General features: G+C 47.2%; 1 protein-coding gene across 1 annotated transcript; it reads left to right on the top strand.

Annotated features, from left to right (window-relative positions):
* Positions 1-4621: 4621 nt before the first annotated feature.
* On the top strand, positions 4622-15175 carry LOC119404505 (isocitrate dehydrogenase [NAD] subunit gamma, mitochondrial). Its single transcript, XM_037671029.2, has 3 exons — positions 4622-5232; positions 13333-13616; positions 14746-15175. Exons 1-3 carry the CDS (start codon positions 4746-4748, stop codon positions 15163-15165), a joined length of 1191 nt encoding a protein of 396 aa, XP_037526957.1. The 5' UTR covers positions 4622-4745; the 3' UTR covers positions 15166-15175.
* Positions 15176-16639: the final 1464 nt, after the last annotated feature.

Below are 16639 nucleotides of genomic sequence, written 5' to 3'. Positions count from 1 at the left end.
TGGGTTGTATTCCCACCGCTTCACGCATGCAAGCCTGTGCATCGCTGCCGCCACTATGACAATCTTTAAAACTCACGGGGCCCCTTATGCATTCGTCTAAGACGACCCGAAGGCGAAGGCCATCTTCTGGTTGTTTATTTTCTCCGTTCCAAAAACGTTCCGATTCCCTCATCACCTGGCCACCTGGCGCTGTCGAGGCTTTTTTTTTCCAGATTCCATCTGGACTCTGGTTCAGGCCAAGACCAATTACCGTTTTTCGCCATTGCCCTTTATGTGACTTTGACAGTCATTCACTTCAAATGACGCTTACCATTGCCACGCTTACTATGTATGCTCTGGAAATCAGCGTAAACACTGCCGAAAATGAGTGTAGTTTCAGAAGTGGGCTTCTCCCTTTGAAGCCTCTTGTTGTGGGGAAGCCAGCTTTAAGTCGACCAGCTACACGAGTACAGACACGTATTTGTAAAATGTCTCTGTCGGATTCGTTCTGAATATGCGATGGTGCTGCAAGGCTTTTTCAACATGCATGACATTTGTGTTTTGTATCAGGCGTTCACAATTAGATGTCGAAACCTTATATTGCCGTCTCTGTGCGTAAATCTTTCCTGTTTTATATGCTGTTTGTTATCGCGAAACACTGCCATATTTATAAAGGAACCTTAGCATTGCTTAACCGTGGCCTCCGCGATTTAACGCAAAGCCTAGCACATTCATTTTGGTTAAGAATGCTTCCAAAGCCAGCCTAAATTTGCAACTTTGCTGCAGCCCCGAATCGCTGTCTCCCGGAACCGCTTACGCTCCTTTCTTCTTTTATTTCAGAGTATGCTGCCTAAGAAAGTTATCAGTGCATCGTTCAATATGACCGATGTAGATTTTTGATGTGGGTATGAAGTTGTCATGGTTTTGGGCGAAGACGCACAGAAACGTTGTGACGTAACAGCCGCTGAAGGTTTATTCAGAAGAGTGCATAATGCACTGTATACTTGAATTTTATGTCACATGATATTGTCGCCACTGACTCAATAAAGTGTTCTTATCCGTTTTCTCAGCTGTTCATATAACTTTTTTTCCCCTCTTTCTCTTCATAAAAGCCTCTGTTTCCGAAGATTTAATGCTTTCTGTGACAGGTGTATCAGCTTCTAAGTCTCACTATAAAATTATATTGCTTGTCTGAATCGTTAATAGAGTTTTAGTACTGGGTCCCTCAAGCGGCCTGCGTACCCAAGGTATTGCGTTCTTCTGTACTCTCCTTGCTGGCATATTGAGAACAAAAAAAAAAAAAAACAGAGAAAAAGAAAGGCAGGCGGGGAGAGTACAAAAGGAGCATATGGGGCCGGACCCAACGTACGTCTTGGGGGGCTAGTCTCCCGGCCCCCGCCTCCCTTGACCCCATCAAGGACAAAAATAGAGTTATGTCTCTCTCTCCCCACTATATACAACACGTGTGCGTTTCCATCCAGATGCCCGTGACCACTACTAAAAACTCTCAAATCCACTTTGAATATTAATTTGTCGCGTGACTCTTTCAGACCTTGGCGGCAACAGGGGCTCCTGTTTATCGCTGGAAACGTGACCCACATTTACCCCTCTGTGCCCAGCTCTGACGATAAGCGATAATGGCGGGTCGCTCCGCGATGCGGCGTCTTCCTCGTTGACTGCGGCGGCGGCGCGCTCTTTCGTCACTTTATCTAGGTGTAAATAGGAGGTGTGTCCCAGTTGAGCCCCTGACCCACACGCATTCGATAACAGTCGCGACGAAGATGCAGTGAGAATTAGTACATATACGGTGGTCTAACAAAATTTTAGGGACACGGTTTCCGCGACAACTGCGAATTTTGGGATCAAGGTTAGTACGTGGCGCTTCTAATTCAATGGACCACTTTGTGGGCTGTAGAGAATGATACACTCACGGCCTCAGAGAACGTCACGTGGCAGTACGCGCACCCTTTCTCCTCATTATAAAAACTGGTGGGTGTCCGGCGGCACAGGGAATCCAACCCAGTACCTCTTGCATTGAATGCGAGTGCTCTGCCACTGCGATCATACCTAGGATACCTAAGAGTCGAGTTCTGCCGATATCTTCAATATGAGCAAAAACTGTCAGCTGCCAGATCGTAATATATATATATATATATATATAAGGAAAGTCGTACGGATGGAAAACTACTTCTAACAGATTAAGATGCCACATTCTAATTTACATACCGGAAGTGACCGTTACCGTCAAGCATATGCGTGACTTCCTGTGTTTCGGATCATTCACTGCGTCGATTTGCATTCTGCTGTCGATCATATAGCACATCAACGATTCCCCCAACTCAGCGTGCACGCAGTAACCGCATTCAAAACCGGTGTTATATGAAGAATAAAGCTCAACTACATGCTTATTCGCTGTCAAAAGTGATGGATGATGTTTACAAGTTTCTTCTCTTCGCCTTGCTGCTTTGGAGGACGTGTTTATATTATTTCAAGACACCACATTTCCCCCTTTATTGTCTTTAGTTCTGTCAGGTAAAAAAAAAAACAGATTCGTTTGTGACAAATGCCGCTGTTTCGCCATGTGCGTGTGCATTTGTTCAAACTAAACGGGGATGTTACGTACGTGCGTGAAAAATTAGGATTTAGGTAGCTGATTAAAGAGATGCACAAATTTTTGTCGTTATTAATTTTTAGGATACGTGGGAGACCTAAAGCCCGGTCGGCGAAAGCCCTGCAGGACCATCAGTAAAGTTGTTACCAACCAACCTACCTATTGTAACTGCATATTTGAAGCTGAGCACTCTTTAATTCATGTTTTCTTATCAGGAATCGTATAGGTCTACAGCGTACACGCGTGTGCTACAGGTTTTGAAGTATTACATTGCAATTCCAGTTCGCAGAATCCCGAAAGTATGCGTAATGCAGTTCGGGATGTTTTTATTTCGACTGAAGGTTAAGTCTCTTTAATGGGACACTAAACAGCAAAACAATTTTTTTCACGTATTAATAAATTACTCTTTCACGATACCAAAAACACCACGCTTGCTGCAAGAAGACGCGCAAGAAGAAAATGTGGGTGGAGACGCCACCTTGAAGCTCCCGCACCAGTCGTTGTGACGTCATAGACTTTGAAGATGTTTATGCTAGGGCCTACGCAGTTCCTAGTCGGTAAAAATGAAGTGCATTGCCTTCTGAGGTAGCCAAAGACTTAACATACCAAGTTTCAGGAAATTTTGTTGAGCCGATGTGGGGGCCAAAATACAAAAGAATAATTTGAAATCCGTGACGTCAGCACAGGAGATAAGCGGGAAATTTTTAAGTGAAACTACTGTTATTGTTTTTCTCCTCTACTAATAAACATGTGGCGGTGAAATTAACGACACAGAGTTTTCAGAGTACAATTTATCAGTCTAATCTGTTGTTTTACTTTAGAGCCCCTTTAAGGCGATTTAGGGTATGGATACATCTCCAGACCGGCACTCCTGGGATTGATGCTAAACTCTCTGCTCGCCTTCAATTTCGCAGTTGCAACATGCGTCGTTTACATAGCGAATAGTTAAACCTAATTCCTTGCAAATGTGATCGATCATCCACGCGGGCAGTGCGGTTTATCGTAACTCATCTGAACAGAACGAATTGCGCGATTGCTTCATGCGTTACAAAACTGAAAAAAAAAAAAAATGCAGCCTTACGGACTTACACGTAAAAATGCCTGCAACACCGCTTCTCTCAATGTCATTTCGTTTGTTTAATTTGTAACAAATAGTATAGTTTGAGGTTACGAAAGACGCTAATTTCCGCAGAGATAGAACAGAGAGGAAACGAGAGGCTGCCTTTCAAGATTAGCGTCCACACAACGCGCACCCTCTGAGGCTCTCTCCCCAGCATAAAAACCGATCGTTGCCCGGCGGCACAGGGAATCGAACCCAGTACCTTCCGCATAGGGGCCGGACGCTCTGCTACAGTTCTAACGTTGCAATTAACATGAAGCAAAATGTCATCCGGCTCAAAACGCTATCATCTTTATGCCTTCACCCGCTCCCGTGAGCTTTCAACCGAATTCTGACATATTGATATCCGCGACTAGTTACGCCTGGAAGCGCAGCTGCGCACGATATGCCGTCGCCGAAAGGGTCCACGCACTACGTCACGAAAGCGACTTGCTATAATAGAGAGAGAAAAGAAAAGAGACCTGTGCTTGACATTTCTCGCACCTGCAGCTTCGCCGCGACCACTTGCGTCCGCGACCTCACAGACGTCTGGAGGGCGGCGCGTCGCTTCAACGTGAGTCATGTGTACGCAGAAATACGGATAGCGAAAGCCGGCCGGAACGAGCGGAACAACGATAAACAATAAAAAGAAAAAATGATGGGGGAAGCAAGTGAGAGGAGGAAAGACGGCTTCTCGGCACATACGCGCCCGCTATCGCAATGCACGACGCGTTCGTTCGCCCGCGGTAGTTCTTTTCACTCGTTCCCTGCCGGCCCTGCCGGCCAACTTCGCAGAGCAGCCAACTTTCATCCGTTCATCTGCCCGTGAAAAGGCTGTTCGGTCCGCTTGCCGCGTAGTCTCGCAAAACGCTGCCAATAGTCGCTCGTTCCTCCTCACTTCTACGCCGTAGCAGAAAAAAATATATAAAAAAATACGCAGATACGCCGCAGAGTGGCGTAGCAGTAGGTAGTATAAGGGTATAAGTTCTGTTCGGAGAGACTGCGCGGATTGTGCTCTTCTTTCACCAACTACGCCGTCCGCGCGTCGCTTCAAACATGGCCGGCTGTCGTCTGCTCCCACCCTCCTATGTCTGCCGTCGTCTACTGCTCGGAGGCGTCCAAGCCGGCTCCAACTCCAGGTCCACCTCAGATCCGGTCTCCAAGACCGGCCGGCGCGGTCTCAAGTCCATGTACGGCGGCCGGTACCTGGTCACCATGCTGCCGGGTCACGGCATCGGACCCGAGATGATGTCGCACGTGGAGAGCGTCTTCACGCGGGCCAACGTTCCGGTGGACTTCGAGCGAGTTGAGGTCGACGACACGCCGGAGTCCCTCGAGAGCGCCCTGCTCTCGATACGTCGCAACGGCGTTGCCCTCAAGGGCAACGTGGAGACGGAGAACCCGCTGAACGTGGAACCGCGCAACCTGGCGCTCCGCAACGGACTCCAGCTGGATGTGAACGTGGTGCACTGCCGCAACCATCCGGGCATCCGCACCAGGCATAATGATATTGACATTGTGGTCATTCGGCAGAACACCGAAGGTGCGTGCGTTTTTTGTGCGGGGATTTTCATACGAGGGGAAGGTTATGGAGCTTATTTGTTCAGCTAATTATTTTTAATTATGCGCGTGTCATTGGTACACTTACCGAGCTGTTGGCAATGCCTCAATTCGACGAACGCTGTGCTCAGCAGAGTAATTAAATTATGAAGTTACGCGCCTTTCAATGTTAAGTTCATCCATGCGAACACCGTGCCCCATCATGCGCTTAAGCTACATAAAATACAGGGGTGTAACTTTTCAGCATAGCTGAATGGGCGAGATGGTGATTCATGATAATTGAAATACCAGCGCCTAACTATACACTGGCCCTTGTCTTGTACCGCTGTGTAGTTACGCGCTCGTATTTGAAGTATCAGGGGTGTAGCCAAGATTATATTTCGGGGTAAAACTGAGGGTGGTCTTGTGTATAAATGCGTAATACATTTATATATATTTAAAGGTTTTGTGAGGTCCGGCATCCCCATAACGGCTACGCCAATGATAAAAAAAGTAGAATTGCTTCTTGCTGCATTGTACTATAGGCCAAGGCGTGCGTAAAGACGGTTTGGCAAGTGTGTATAGGTTGACAGCTATAGTTCTTATAATTGCGCTTGGAATAGCCACAGCTGGCGCTGCTGCATATATATAATTACCAGGGGCGTAGCCAGAAATTTTTTTCGGGGGGGGGGGGGGGTTCAACCATACTTCATGTATGTTCGTGCGTGCGTTTGTATGTGTGCGTGTATATATACGCAAGCAAAGTTGAAAAATTTCGGGGGGGGGGGGGGTGAACCCCCCCCCAACCCCCCCCTCCTTGGCTACGCCCCTGATAATTACAGTCCCGTGATCGAATGCCCTGTCACTGATAAGCACAAATACAATCAACAAAATTAGTCATCGGCGATACTGAATATCTCCTTAAAGCAAAAACGTCAGACATTTCAATACGCAGCTTGGCGACTAAACAATGACGTACGTTTCTTTTGACCTTTACACGCTGCGCTGTTTGTCTGAAGACGCATTGGATTGTATGGGTTCTCCTCGAGACTGTGACGTCATTTATTAACGCGTGACGCAATTTCAAGTTATTAAATACGTTAAGTTAAAAGAAAGTTGAGAAGTCGCATGTGCAAAGTACACCAGAATAAAAACGCCTCGTATAATTAACGCAACGGTGCCGAATTGAAGCAGTGCGCTGCGCAGTTACGGCATTCGGCTGCTGACCCGAAGGACGCGGGTTCGATCGCGGCCGCGGCGGTCGCACTTCGATGGAGGTGACATGAACGCCAGGTGGCCGAAATTTCCGTAATCTTCCACCACGGCGCACCTCATAATCATCGTAGTTTCGGCGCTTAAAACTCTGGCAATTAAGTGTAGAACACTGCTGAACGCGTCAAATTATCCACCGTTTCCCGTTGCTTGCGCATCGTCAACATTTATGGGAGCTTGATATGCATTTCCAGGCCAGGATTTTAATTTTGCAGCAGGCTGTTTTATGGATGCGGATATTTTACGGCAACACACCGTGTATTGCGCAGCGCTGCCGTTTTAAATCAGAGACGCGTAATGCAGATAACGCTCAGTAACGCGGACGTCGCCTGTGTTTGACCCTTTTGTGCAATCCTCGCGCTTATCTTTCGCGACGGTATACGAGTGCCGTTGGGGCACGCAGAGAAAGGAAATGGTGTCAGTGTGCTACGGGGGTTTTCCAGCGCGGTCAAGTGCATGTATAGGGCACTGATAATTTTATCACCCGGGAAAAGTATTCATAGCTTGCAGGTGACGTCATAGCGATGTTAACGTATACCGATACGCAACATGGCTGCCACATGATGACGTCAGCGAGCGCATTCACTGCTGCTGCTGAATAACCTTGAAGACCCTCTCCTATTGATATTCATAACGGCAGCATGTTCTTAAAGGGAGAGTAAAGTGAAAGAATGAATCGGTTTAGATTGATGAATTGTACTCTGAGAACTCTAATGTCGTTAATTTCACCATCGTAGGTTTATTAATAGACTAGAAAGTCAAGGTCAAAGCTTCATTTTTAAATTTCGCGCTTAAATCGCAGCACGTGACGTCACGGATTCCAAAGCGTATTTTTTCGGATTTTGGCTACATTGGCTCAACGAAATTTTCTCAAACTTGGCACGTTAAGTCTGTGCCCCCCCCCCTTTTTTTTAGAGGACAATTAATGTACTTCATTTTCACTGCTGAGAAACTACGTAGGACCTAGTAGATGCCATCAAAATATGACGTCACGAGATTGGGTGCGGAAATTTCAAGGTGGCGTCGCCATCTGCATTTTCGTCTTGCGCGTTTTCTCGCTTACCAAGCGTCTTCTCGCGGCAAGCTTGGTGATTTTGGAATTGTGAAAGAGTAATTTACTAATATGAGAAAAATCGTTTTTCTCTTTATAGTGTCCCCTTAAATCCTAACGCGTTGCATATTTTCTCATCAACATATCAGAGTGTCGGCTTTCAGGTAGAGGTGACCTCAAATTGAAAATTGTTCCCCGCCCGAATCAAGGCCTGTATGTAATGGAATTTCGAAACAGATTTTCCAAAAATAGGGCTTACGCAGCATTGATTTTGCCATTCTATGGCACACCTGAAGGGTGGGTTTCTTGCAGGGTGCAGCTGTGTTTAAGGCGCAGTGCTTTGAGCAATCGCGCAAACTGCAGGGCATTGTTTCTGAAAATGCAGCGGCTTACGCAGTCGCGGACGTGGACTCGTGTTGCACAGACAGGGAGACGCGTCGACACCTTGGAACTTGGCAGCTATGCAGTCATCGGACACCGCGTTCTTTGCTTCGCGATCGGGGCAATGCCCCCCCGCGCTCTGTGCATGTCTGCTGACTCGTCATTGTAGGCTTTGAGAAAGCCACTTTTGAGTGATGAGACGTCGCGGGCAGTACGATGCTTGAGGCAATGAACTTGAGCTAGGAGTGTCAGTGGCTTTAGCATTGAAGTGACGAGAGTTGCAAACCGAGTATCGTGCACCCTATATACGACAGGGCCAAATTGCATGGCCTCGAAACTTTTCGCGGAGACTGTACAGGTATACGATTGAGACGCGACATCGTTTTTTATAATACGAAAGTGTTTTATGCCGGGGTCCACCAAGACTTCAGTGACGTATTTCCGTCACGGAAATGACGTCAAAAAATACCCATGATCAGATGGCAAAGAAAAAAAAGGTCCGACAACGGCAGTCGAACCCATGACAACGAGAGTCGAAACCACGACATCATGTGCAGTAAACATTCAACTATACTTTTGTAAGGACACGTTTTACTTTAGTGTTATACCGGTTCCTAACACGAAGGGATCAACCATGTTCTTTCGTAATAACGACAGCTATATATGAGCAATTACTCATGATAACTGCGTCATGTCACTGCAGATCTGGCCGCTAAAGATAATGTTGGCTCTGATGCATAATTACGCCGATATGACACGATCTGCATCATAGATGCTGATGAAACTACGTGCATTACTTATACCCATGTTTTTGCGTTTCAGTCCGTTCGTACTGTACATAATGTATAGTTGAAGCCTTCCCGATGCGGCGCCCATTATGTGTTCTGCTACAGCGCTTTTTGATATCTCGTACCTCGGTCGAAAATGGCTTCGGATGTATTTATGGCCGTGGCTGCAGTTGCATGCACGTCGCGCTCTGTCAGGAGTAAATAGAACCTCGCCATTGATGTCTGTACTCTACTATTCGAGAAAGAAAAAAAAAAGCTGGTCAAATAGCACTTTGACTCGGGTGAGTTTGTTCACGCTTAGTTTGGTGCAGCGCAACTGAGCCGAATGCGAAACAAATCATACGACGACATAGGTACATATCACTCGTATGTTTCTATGTGTTCTTTACCTTCGCCTCAGTTCCGCTGCATGTAACCAAGTTAAAAACCAAGGGAAGTGCAAACCTTCGCACTGCGCCACAGTCGCCTCTCGAAAGGATAATTCAAACTTTTATAGGCGGCTGGAGCGACTGAATGTGTGACGTGGATGCCCGAAAGGAACATTAATGTATTTTAAAAACGCGACATAGCATGACAGTGGTTAATTAATTTAAACAATTTCGATTACCTGTTTGCCGTGTCTATAACTAACACCACCCTAGGAAAAAAGTTGCTTTCACGTATCAAAACACTCATACCACAGGGTGTTGCCACTGGCCTAACACCCTTATCATGGGGTGAACATTAAACATTAAGAGAATAGGTGTAAAGTTATTTTATGCTTGTAGATAGCCCTAAAAGAAACATATCTTTTAATCTAAACTTGCCTAAGATCCAACGACTTTTTAATCAGCGAGTCTCAGTTATCATCTGGCACGCTGTGGTATGGGCCATGGGTGTTCCGGTAACCCATAGCACCCTTAACTCCTAAAGGATGTTTTAGTTAGAACATCACCCCTTAAAGGCTATTTGGGGAAGGAAAACACCTTACACCCTAGTTTTTTGCAAATTCTGGTTTGGCAAAAGGGTGTTTTGCTTGCTTGAAACCGCCTTAATTGTGCAAAGTGGTTTACAGTGTAAGTATAGGAGTTCTCAAAAAACTTTTACACGCTTTAGTCATAGCTCATTGTGCTTCGGAGTCCGCGTACGTTGATCACCCCGGATTAGGGATGAGGAATAATCTCGCCCGCATTGCGAGACAGGATTTACAAGCTGCCTACCCTTCCTTGTGCAACCGTAGTGCGTGTCAATCCCTTTCGTTGTGACGTTGGCTGCAAGCTAGCTAATCGGTCACACGTATCGTCATCCACAGCCCTGCACTTAGAGACAAGGTGCACCGCACAGATAATAGAATCTACGCAATGACGGTGCCTGTCCCGCTACTTCTGAAACGCTGATCCAGCGCTGACAAGAAGCAGCGAAGGATAAGAGGCTAGAGGGTCATTCAGATAGCGCTGTAATCAGTGGCGTAGCCAGGGGAGAAGGGGGGCACACCGGGCCCGTGCTCCCCCCCCCCCCCCCCTCCGAGATGTTTTTTTTTTTTTTTTGCCATGGCATACAGCGCTCAAAATGACACTCGATCACATCTGCCTGCCAGACCCCCACTTCAGATCAAAGGAGGTGCCCCCCCCCTCCCCCCGCCCGAAAAAAATTTCTGGCTACGCCCTTGGCTGCAATGAATGGAACTTGAATATAACTGCTGCATCATTCCGACAGTGAGCCACATAATGTACGAACCCTGCATGTCTCAATATGTGTTTTTAAGTTTGAACGCATTTTTCCCCTTTCAAATATTATTCATTGTTTTTTTTTTTATGTCGTTCTTCTGATACAGCTAAGTTCATTGCTGTTGTAATGCTGTTATAGCAACTGTCTATGCTTATTTTTTTTTTATTTGCGAGATAGACGTGCCCTTAAGGCATAATATTTGTTTGTATATTTGTATTAAATGTGCGCTGTGAGGCCGGTGTTTTGTATGAAGTGAAGAAGTGTCTTGTGGAATGTGTTGTCATGTATCCAACGGTCATAACTGTTTGTGTCACTGAGGGCCAGCTTGCAGGAGATGACGGGAGCTTTCCGACTGTAACCCTTGGCATGTCCATATAAGGTGGTATGCATCTGCTTGCATCACCGAAACAGAACGGTACGGGCGCGTAGCACACACTGGTAAATGCGACCAGTTCCATGGGAATTCGCGCTCTGTGTGCAATGATAACGTGGCAGTGAAACACGACGAAGAATCCGCCGATGCCCGGAAACGAATGGTTGTACGCGCGGCGTAACTTCTCTTAGCGGAGCCCTCTGTTTATAGCCAACAACGTCGGTATACGTCACGGTTTTGCTCTGCAAACGTCGTCATGATTCCGGAAGGTGTGACGTCTGTGCCGCGCGCGTGAGTACGATGTCAAAGATCAACGCCTTCCCAGTAACAGCGGAAAATGTCGAAGACGCGTCACGTCACGCTCGTAGGCCGATGACCCTTTGCAGTACTTTTTTTTTTTACTATTACCACTTGACAGGAACTAGCACTCTCCTTTACGTGCGCGGAGATTTCAGTTCACTGCGAAATCGTGGTACGCAAATTAGCCGCGATGCACTTCGCACCGAATTTTCTTTCCGTGCGCCACAGCTGCTGTTTCGTGGCACGTCGGAAAACGCAACTTATATCTGACATTAAAAAAGGAAAAAGAAAACTCATCAAAACTGTGTCAAACATGTGGCAGTGCAACGGCCGGTAATGCAGCTAGAGTGGATGCTTGGGCGAGGTGGTAAGACACACCTGAAATAAAAAACAGCGAAAAAGACAGAGGACCAAGAAAAGGATTGCTTTTACTATTTTCGGCTTGCTTTTACCATCTTTATCGTTCCTTATTTGCTTTGACGGCGCAAGCAGGCCGGTGATACCATGCAATTATGTCATATGAAGTGCGTTCTGTTCATTTTTTTTTAAGCAGTCTTTTTTTTTTTTTTTGTTCCTGTGACATATAGCGTAACTTTACTCGTTAGCTCACATACTCCAAGCGTTGGACATTACTTGCACGATGCAAACACATAATTGACTAACATTTACGACGCTTGAAAGAAAATGACCCTCGCGCCCAGGGTTGCCACTGACTTTCGAGTAAATGTCGCCAAACTACGAGCAAAAAGTCGCCAAAAGTCGCCATTTTTTAACAAATTTCGCCAAACAAGTCGCCATTCTAGATATGTGCGTCATACCTAGTAATAAAAATTTCCTCTCACGTATAGCCCCGTAGAATACAGTACCATCCAAGACCCTTAAATTATATTGACGTTTCTCAATGACAGTCGTATGGCCCGCATTACCATGGGAGTGCATGCTGCGGTTTCTCCGACTAGCCGCAAGATGTGCGTGGTGGAGCAAGGGTGAATGAATGAAACACTCACGATATCCTTCCATCCCTGTCCGCTCGTTTCAAAGGTAGAAGTGTGGTAAACATTGGGCGAAAACTGTGAAAGCGTTGTTTGTAGCCAGCTTTACGCGAACATTATGAATTAAAAGGATTAAAAGGTTTATTGAAGGTAAGACGACAGAATTCTTACAGGAACCGATCACTACTGAGTCTTACATCTTTTCAGTGTGAACTACTATGATAAAGGACGTCACCGGCCCTTTCTTATAGTCCCCTATATCTACACGCGTCAATCCGATGCGTTATTAATGAACAGGTAGGCAATGTAAAATGTTATATAGCAATTGTTTTCATTGCACACGCTCACCGAGAGCAGTGGAAAATGCCTGAATAAATAATTTTTTATTGCACAAACAGCCGCGTACCCGCCTCTCTTCGCTATTCCAAAACAGTCTTTACCAGCTGAATTGGGGGTACTGCAACAGTAAATAAGTCGCCGAGCTATTCAGAACATTTGGAGCTTTGACGGAACAAATGGTTGGAACCTTGAGCCCCTTCAGAAGCGAAACTTTAGAGAAGCCTAAAGCGCCAAAAGCTATTAACTTATAGTCAAACACTGCCCCCTCGCGGTTTACATTTTGCTAGAATGTCTCTGGGGGACGTTGCCGTATCTCCCGCCTCTAGATGAATTGAGGAGATACGCACGAGTTACAGGACGGACATACGGAATGACGCGTAATGTGCACATTCTACTCTTGGGTCTAAAACCAACAAAAATACACATAATGTTGCCGCTCATTCGTTGGGACGACACTGAGCTTAGGATGCATAACTCAGTGGAGACCTAAGCCGAAAATCGCCAAAAATTCGCCATGTCGCCATTCATAATTTTAGGTCGCCACGGGCCCCTCAAATTCGCCAATTTGGCGAAAAGTAGCCACCATTGGCAACCCTGCTCGCGCCGTATTAACATTCATTGCTCGAACATTGTCACAAAGCAGCGAACACGCAGCACGTATATAGTCACCCCCCACTGCCGACGGCTATGGTTGCACGTGTGCTAATAATGGCTTGTTTACCCGCTACGGTCTACTGCTAACCCGAAGGTCGGTGCACATTTCAGTGCACATTAAAGAACGCAGATGGTCGAAATTTCCGGAGCCATCCACTACGGCCTCCCTCATAATCAAATGGTGGTTTTGGAACGTAAAATCCCCGAAACAATCATTGTTAATAATGGTTCGCTTCGTGCCCTGCAGGCGAGTACAGCCGACTGGAGCACGCCAGCGCCCCCGGTGTGGTCGAGAGCCTGAAGATCATCACGCGCCAGAAGTCCACCGAGATCGCCCGTTATGCCTTCAACTACGCGCGCACGCACAAGCGCAAGAAGGTGACCGTGGTGCACAAGGCGAACATCATGAAGCTGTCGGACGGCCTCTTCCTCAGGACGTGCCTGGACGTGGCGCGCGAATACCCGGACATCGCCGTCGAGGACATGATCATTGACAACTGCGCCATGCAACTGGTGCGGCGGCCGTCGCAGGTACAGTATGTTATACAATGCAGTTACGAGCCTTCCGCGAGTTCGCGGCTCTTGCGGTTCCCCATTAGCGGGGGAGGAGGGGCAAAGTCTTGTCGGAGCGCCCCCCCCCCCCCCCGCCCTCATCTTAATTCCCTTCGCTGGTCGAGGTCCAAAAGACAGCGTGCTTCACAATGGATGCAAAAATGAAAATGAAGCGATGACATGCTTCTCACAGTGGCCTGCCTTTGGTCCCTGGCTTTCCGGAAGCTAAGGTGGGAAGTAAAATTAACAGTTCTAGGAAAGCAACGTTAGGAGCCTTCGGCCGCCATTATCGTCAAAAACTTGCGTGGCCATAACCCTACGCGCGCCTGTTATAAAAAGCGCGCTATGTACTGTACAATTCGATCGAATACAATCACAAATTGCTGAGAAATTAAAAGTTTTCACGGACCTAGTGGTCTCTAAACTTTTGACGCCGATTGTACATACTCCACCGAAGGTCCACAATAATACCCAGATATTAAAGCACCGACCACTCTTTACCACGCCTTTTGGGCCTTCCAGCGCGTGAACGCCAACCGAGGATTACCACAACCCAGATATTAAAGCAGTGGGAAGGCCCGCTGTCCAACGTGAACTCCCGATACCAGCTAGATCTGGTTAAGAGAGCGCGCCGGGCGGCCACGTCTCGTGGGAGTCCTGGACTGAGGACTTCCTGCGTCCAGGTCCTGTTTGAGGACCTTGCGTTTCTTTCCATTACTGCGAAGCTGTTTTAGTCTACCCTGTGCCGTCGTCGTCGTGGTTGTACTAGTAGTAGGCGTCACGCAGGTTCCGTCACCAGAGGGGGAAGTGAATAAATCAATAAAACGAAATGATGGTGATCGAAATAATAATTATGATGATGATAACGATGCTCGATATGGCGATGACGCTAAATGATCGAATGTGTGAGCGCGAGTATTTCAAATCTGGCGGCGGATTTACGACACCACGTGATCTCGTTAGCCAATCACATCCGCTTGCGCGCTTATGCAGCTTCGTTGCGTGACAGTTTTCACAGCGTGGAAATGGCTGAAATATTTTAAAAATAAATTTTGTTCCTCTCTCGAGTGATTCTGTAAATGTTTGCACTGCTCCGTTATCTTCGCAGTTCGATGTGATGCTTGTCCCTAATTTGTACGGCAACATCCTGGTCAACATGGCGTGCGGCCTGACGGGCGGACCCGGCATCACTTCCGGCCGGAACTACGGCCGCGAGTTCGCGGTGTTCGAGACGGCCACCAGGAACACCGGAAGCTATCTGGTGGGCAAGAACCTGGCCAACCCCGCCGCGAGCTTCTTCGCCGCGGTGGACATGCTGAAGCATCTGGGACTGCGAGACCACGCATACCTCATCAAGGACGCCGTGGAGAAGACGCTCAACGAGGACCGGATCCACACCCAGGACCTGGGAGGTATGGCGACAACGACGGATGTGGTGGACAACGTGCTGCGCGAAGTGTCCCGCCACACGACCGTGCCGCTGGACAACAGGCCACACTTCGAAGAGTCGCAGCGCACGCACGCGTGACCTCGGAGAATAGCGATTAAAAGGACTTGATTTATTTAACATATGTATAAAAAGTTGCTTGAGAGATCTGAGCTGGACTATCTGTTTATTCATGTCTAAATTCGTCATCACAAGCTACACAGGGCGGGAAGACAGGGGGGAAAGAAGCATGGCCTTGAGCACGCGTGATGAAACGTGATCGCTCTACCCCGTTGCGATTCTTGTGCGTGCTAGTGTGGCTGCTGTGTAATATGTAATATTAGCAAACTATGGAGCATGGCGCCGGCATGTGGTGGCGCCCCGTGGCAAGAAGCGCATCTGAACCAAACTCCGCTCTTGATTTATGCCGCGGCTATTGGCCGACAGCATGCGCCGGCAGCTCCGGAGAGAGTGAGCACATACCTCTAACGACAAAGCTCATGATCACATGTGCAGCACATAGGACACGTGCAAAGAGGATACTTTGTGCTTTCCATCAACAGATTTTGGCCGGGCTTGTTACTCCGTAATGGCAAAGTTCATTATGGCAAAAACTGCGCAAGAGGACAGCTAGGACGACTGACGGACAAACGAATCAATTTGTCGACCATCAATTGAGCTTGAAGACAGTCTCTTCATGTGCCCCTTCCCCTGACTTTTAACTCTACAGGGTATGGGTTTGTTGATGTCGATGTTGTCGACAGCTTCTCGCGAGTGAATGTCATCGTTAGCTAGCGTATATCGTGTTTTCTCGTGTACTACCGTCACTGGCTAATGTTTTCTATCTTTGGTAGTGTTGCCTGAATAGCGGCCTATGTTGGCTATTCGCTGCATTACAGCAACATTGTCTTCGTTCGATCTCAATCTAATTTGATGAGTTATATATATATATATATATATATATATATATATATATATATATATATATATATATATATGTGTGTGTGTGTGTGTGTCGCATTATTTTTTGTAGGCCGTCCTGCAATGCCGAAAAAAAAATAAGGGAAAGAAACCTGATAGTGCGTTGTCTAATTTGTTCAGTAAACACTGTCGTGTCAGCGCTGTTTTTGCCGCAGTGAAGTGCGGATAGTTGACGCGGACACACAAAGGCAACGACGAACTGCAGCGCGTTGTCGGTTCGTGTTCACGTTTCTTCGACCATGGTTCTTCGTGTGTGCTCCGTGCGATCACTCTGGCGTAAGTATATGCACCGCGAACTTGGCGAGTACAAAGGCGACAATGACATAGAATGCAGGCGCTGGCCACAGGCTACAGCTTTCATGACATAGCGTTCTCGACGTGAAAGGAGAAGGGGGCAGAGAACAACGACCAGTTATGGGGATGTAGTGAAAGTCAAAGAACTTTACTGAAAGGTCCTGCAAGTTTGTGGGACGGGCAAAAGGTCTTGCCTAGGAGACGGCTTCCTCGGCCCGCTGGACAGCCCAAAGTCGCCGGGGGTGTCTTTTGTCGTGTCGTCGTCCTATTTACACTGAAACGACGCCAACAATCGGCCGAT

This window comes from Rhipicephalus sanguineus, chromosome 9 (genome assembly GCF_013339695.2).
Source record: "Rhipicephalus sanguineus isolate Rsan-2018 chromosome 9, BIME_Rsan_1.4, whole genome shotgun sequence".
NCBI lineage: Eukaryota > Metazoa > Arthropoda > Arachnida > Ixodida > Ixodidae > Rhipicephalus > Rhipicephalus sanguineus.
Note: the sequence above shows the minus strand (reverse complement) of the source record. Positions and strands in the feature narration are given on the sequence as shown.

Excerpts from the sequence above, each read along its gene's own strand:
- LOC119404505 (XM_037671029.2), top strand. The coding sequence starts at position 4,746 with ATGGCCGGCTGTCGTCTGCTCCCACCCTCCTATGTCTGCCGTCGTCTA. Across the intron at positions 5,233-13,332 it reads CATTCGGCAGAACACCGAAG|GCGAGTACAGCCGACTGGAG; the intron begins GTGCGTGCGTTT and ends CGTGCCCTGCAG. Across the intron at positions 13,617-14,745 it reads TGGTGCGGCGGCCGTCGCAG|TTCGATGTGATGCTTGTCCC; the intron begins GTACAGTATGTT and ends TTATCTTCGCAG.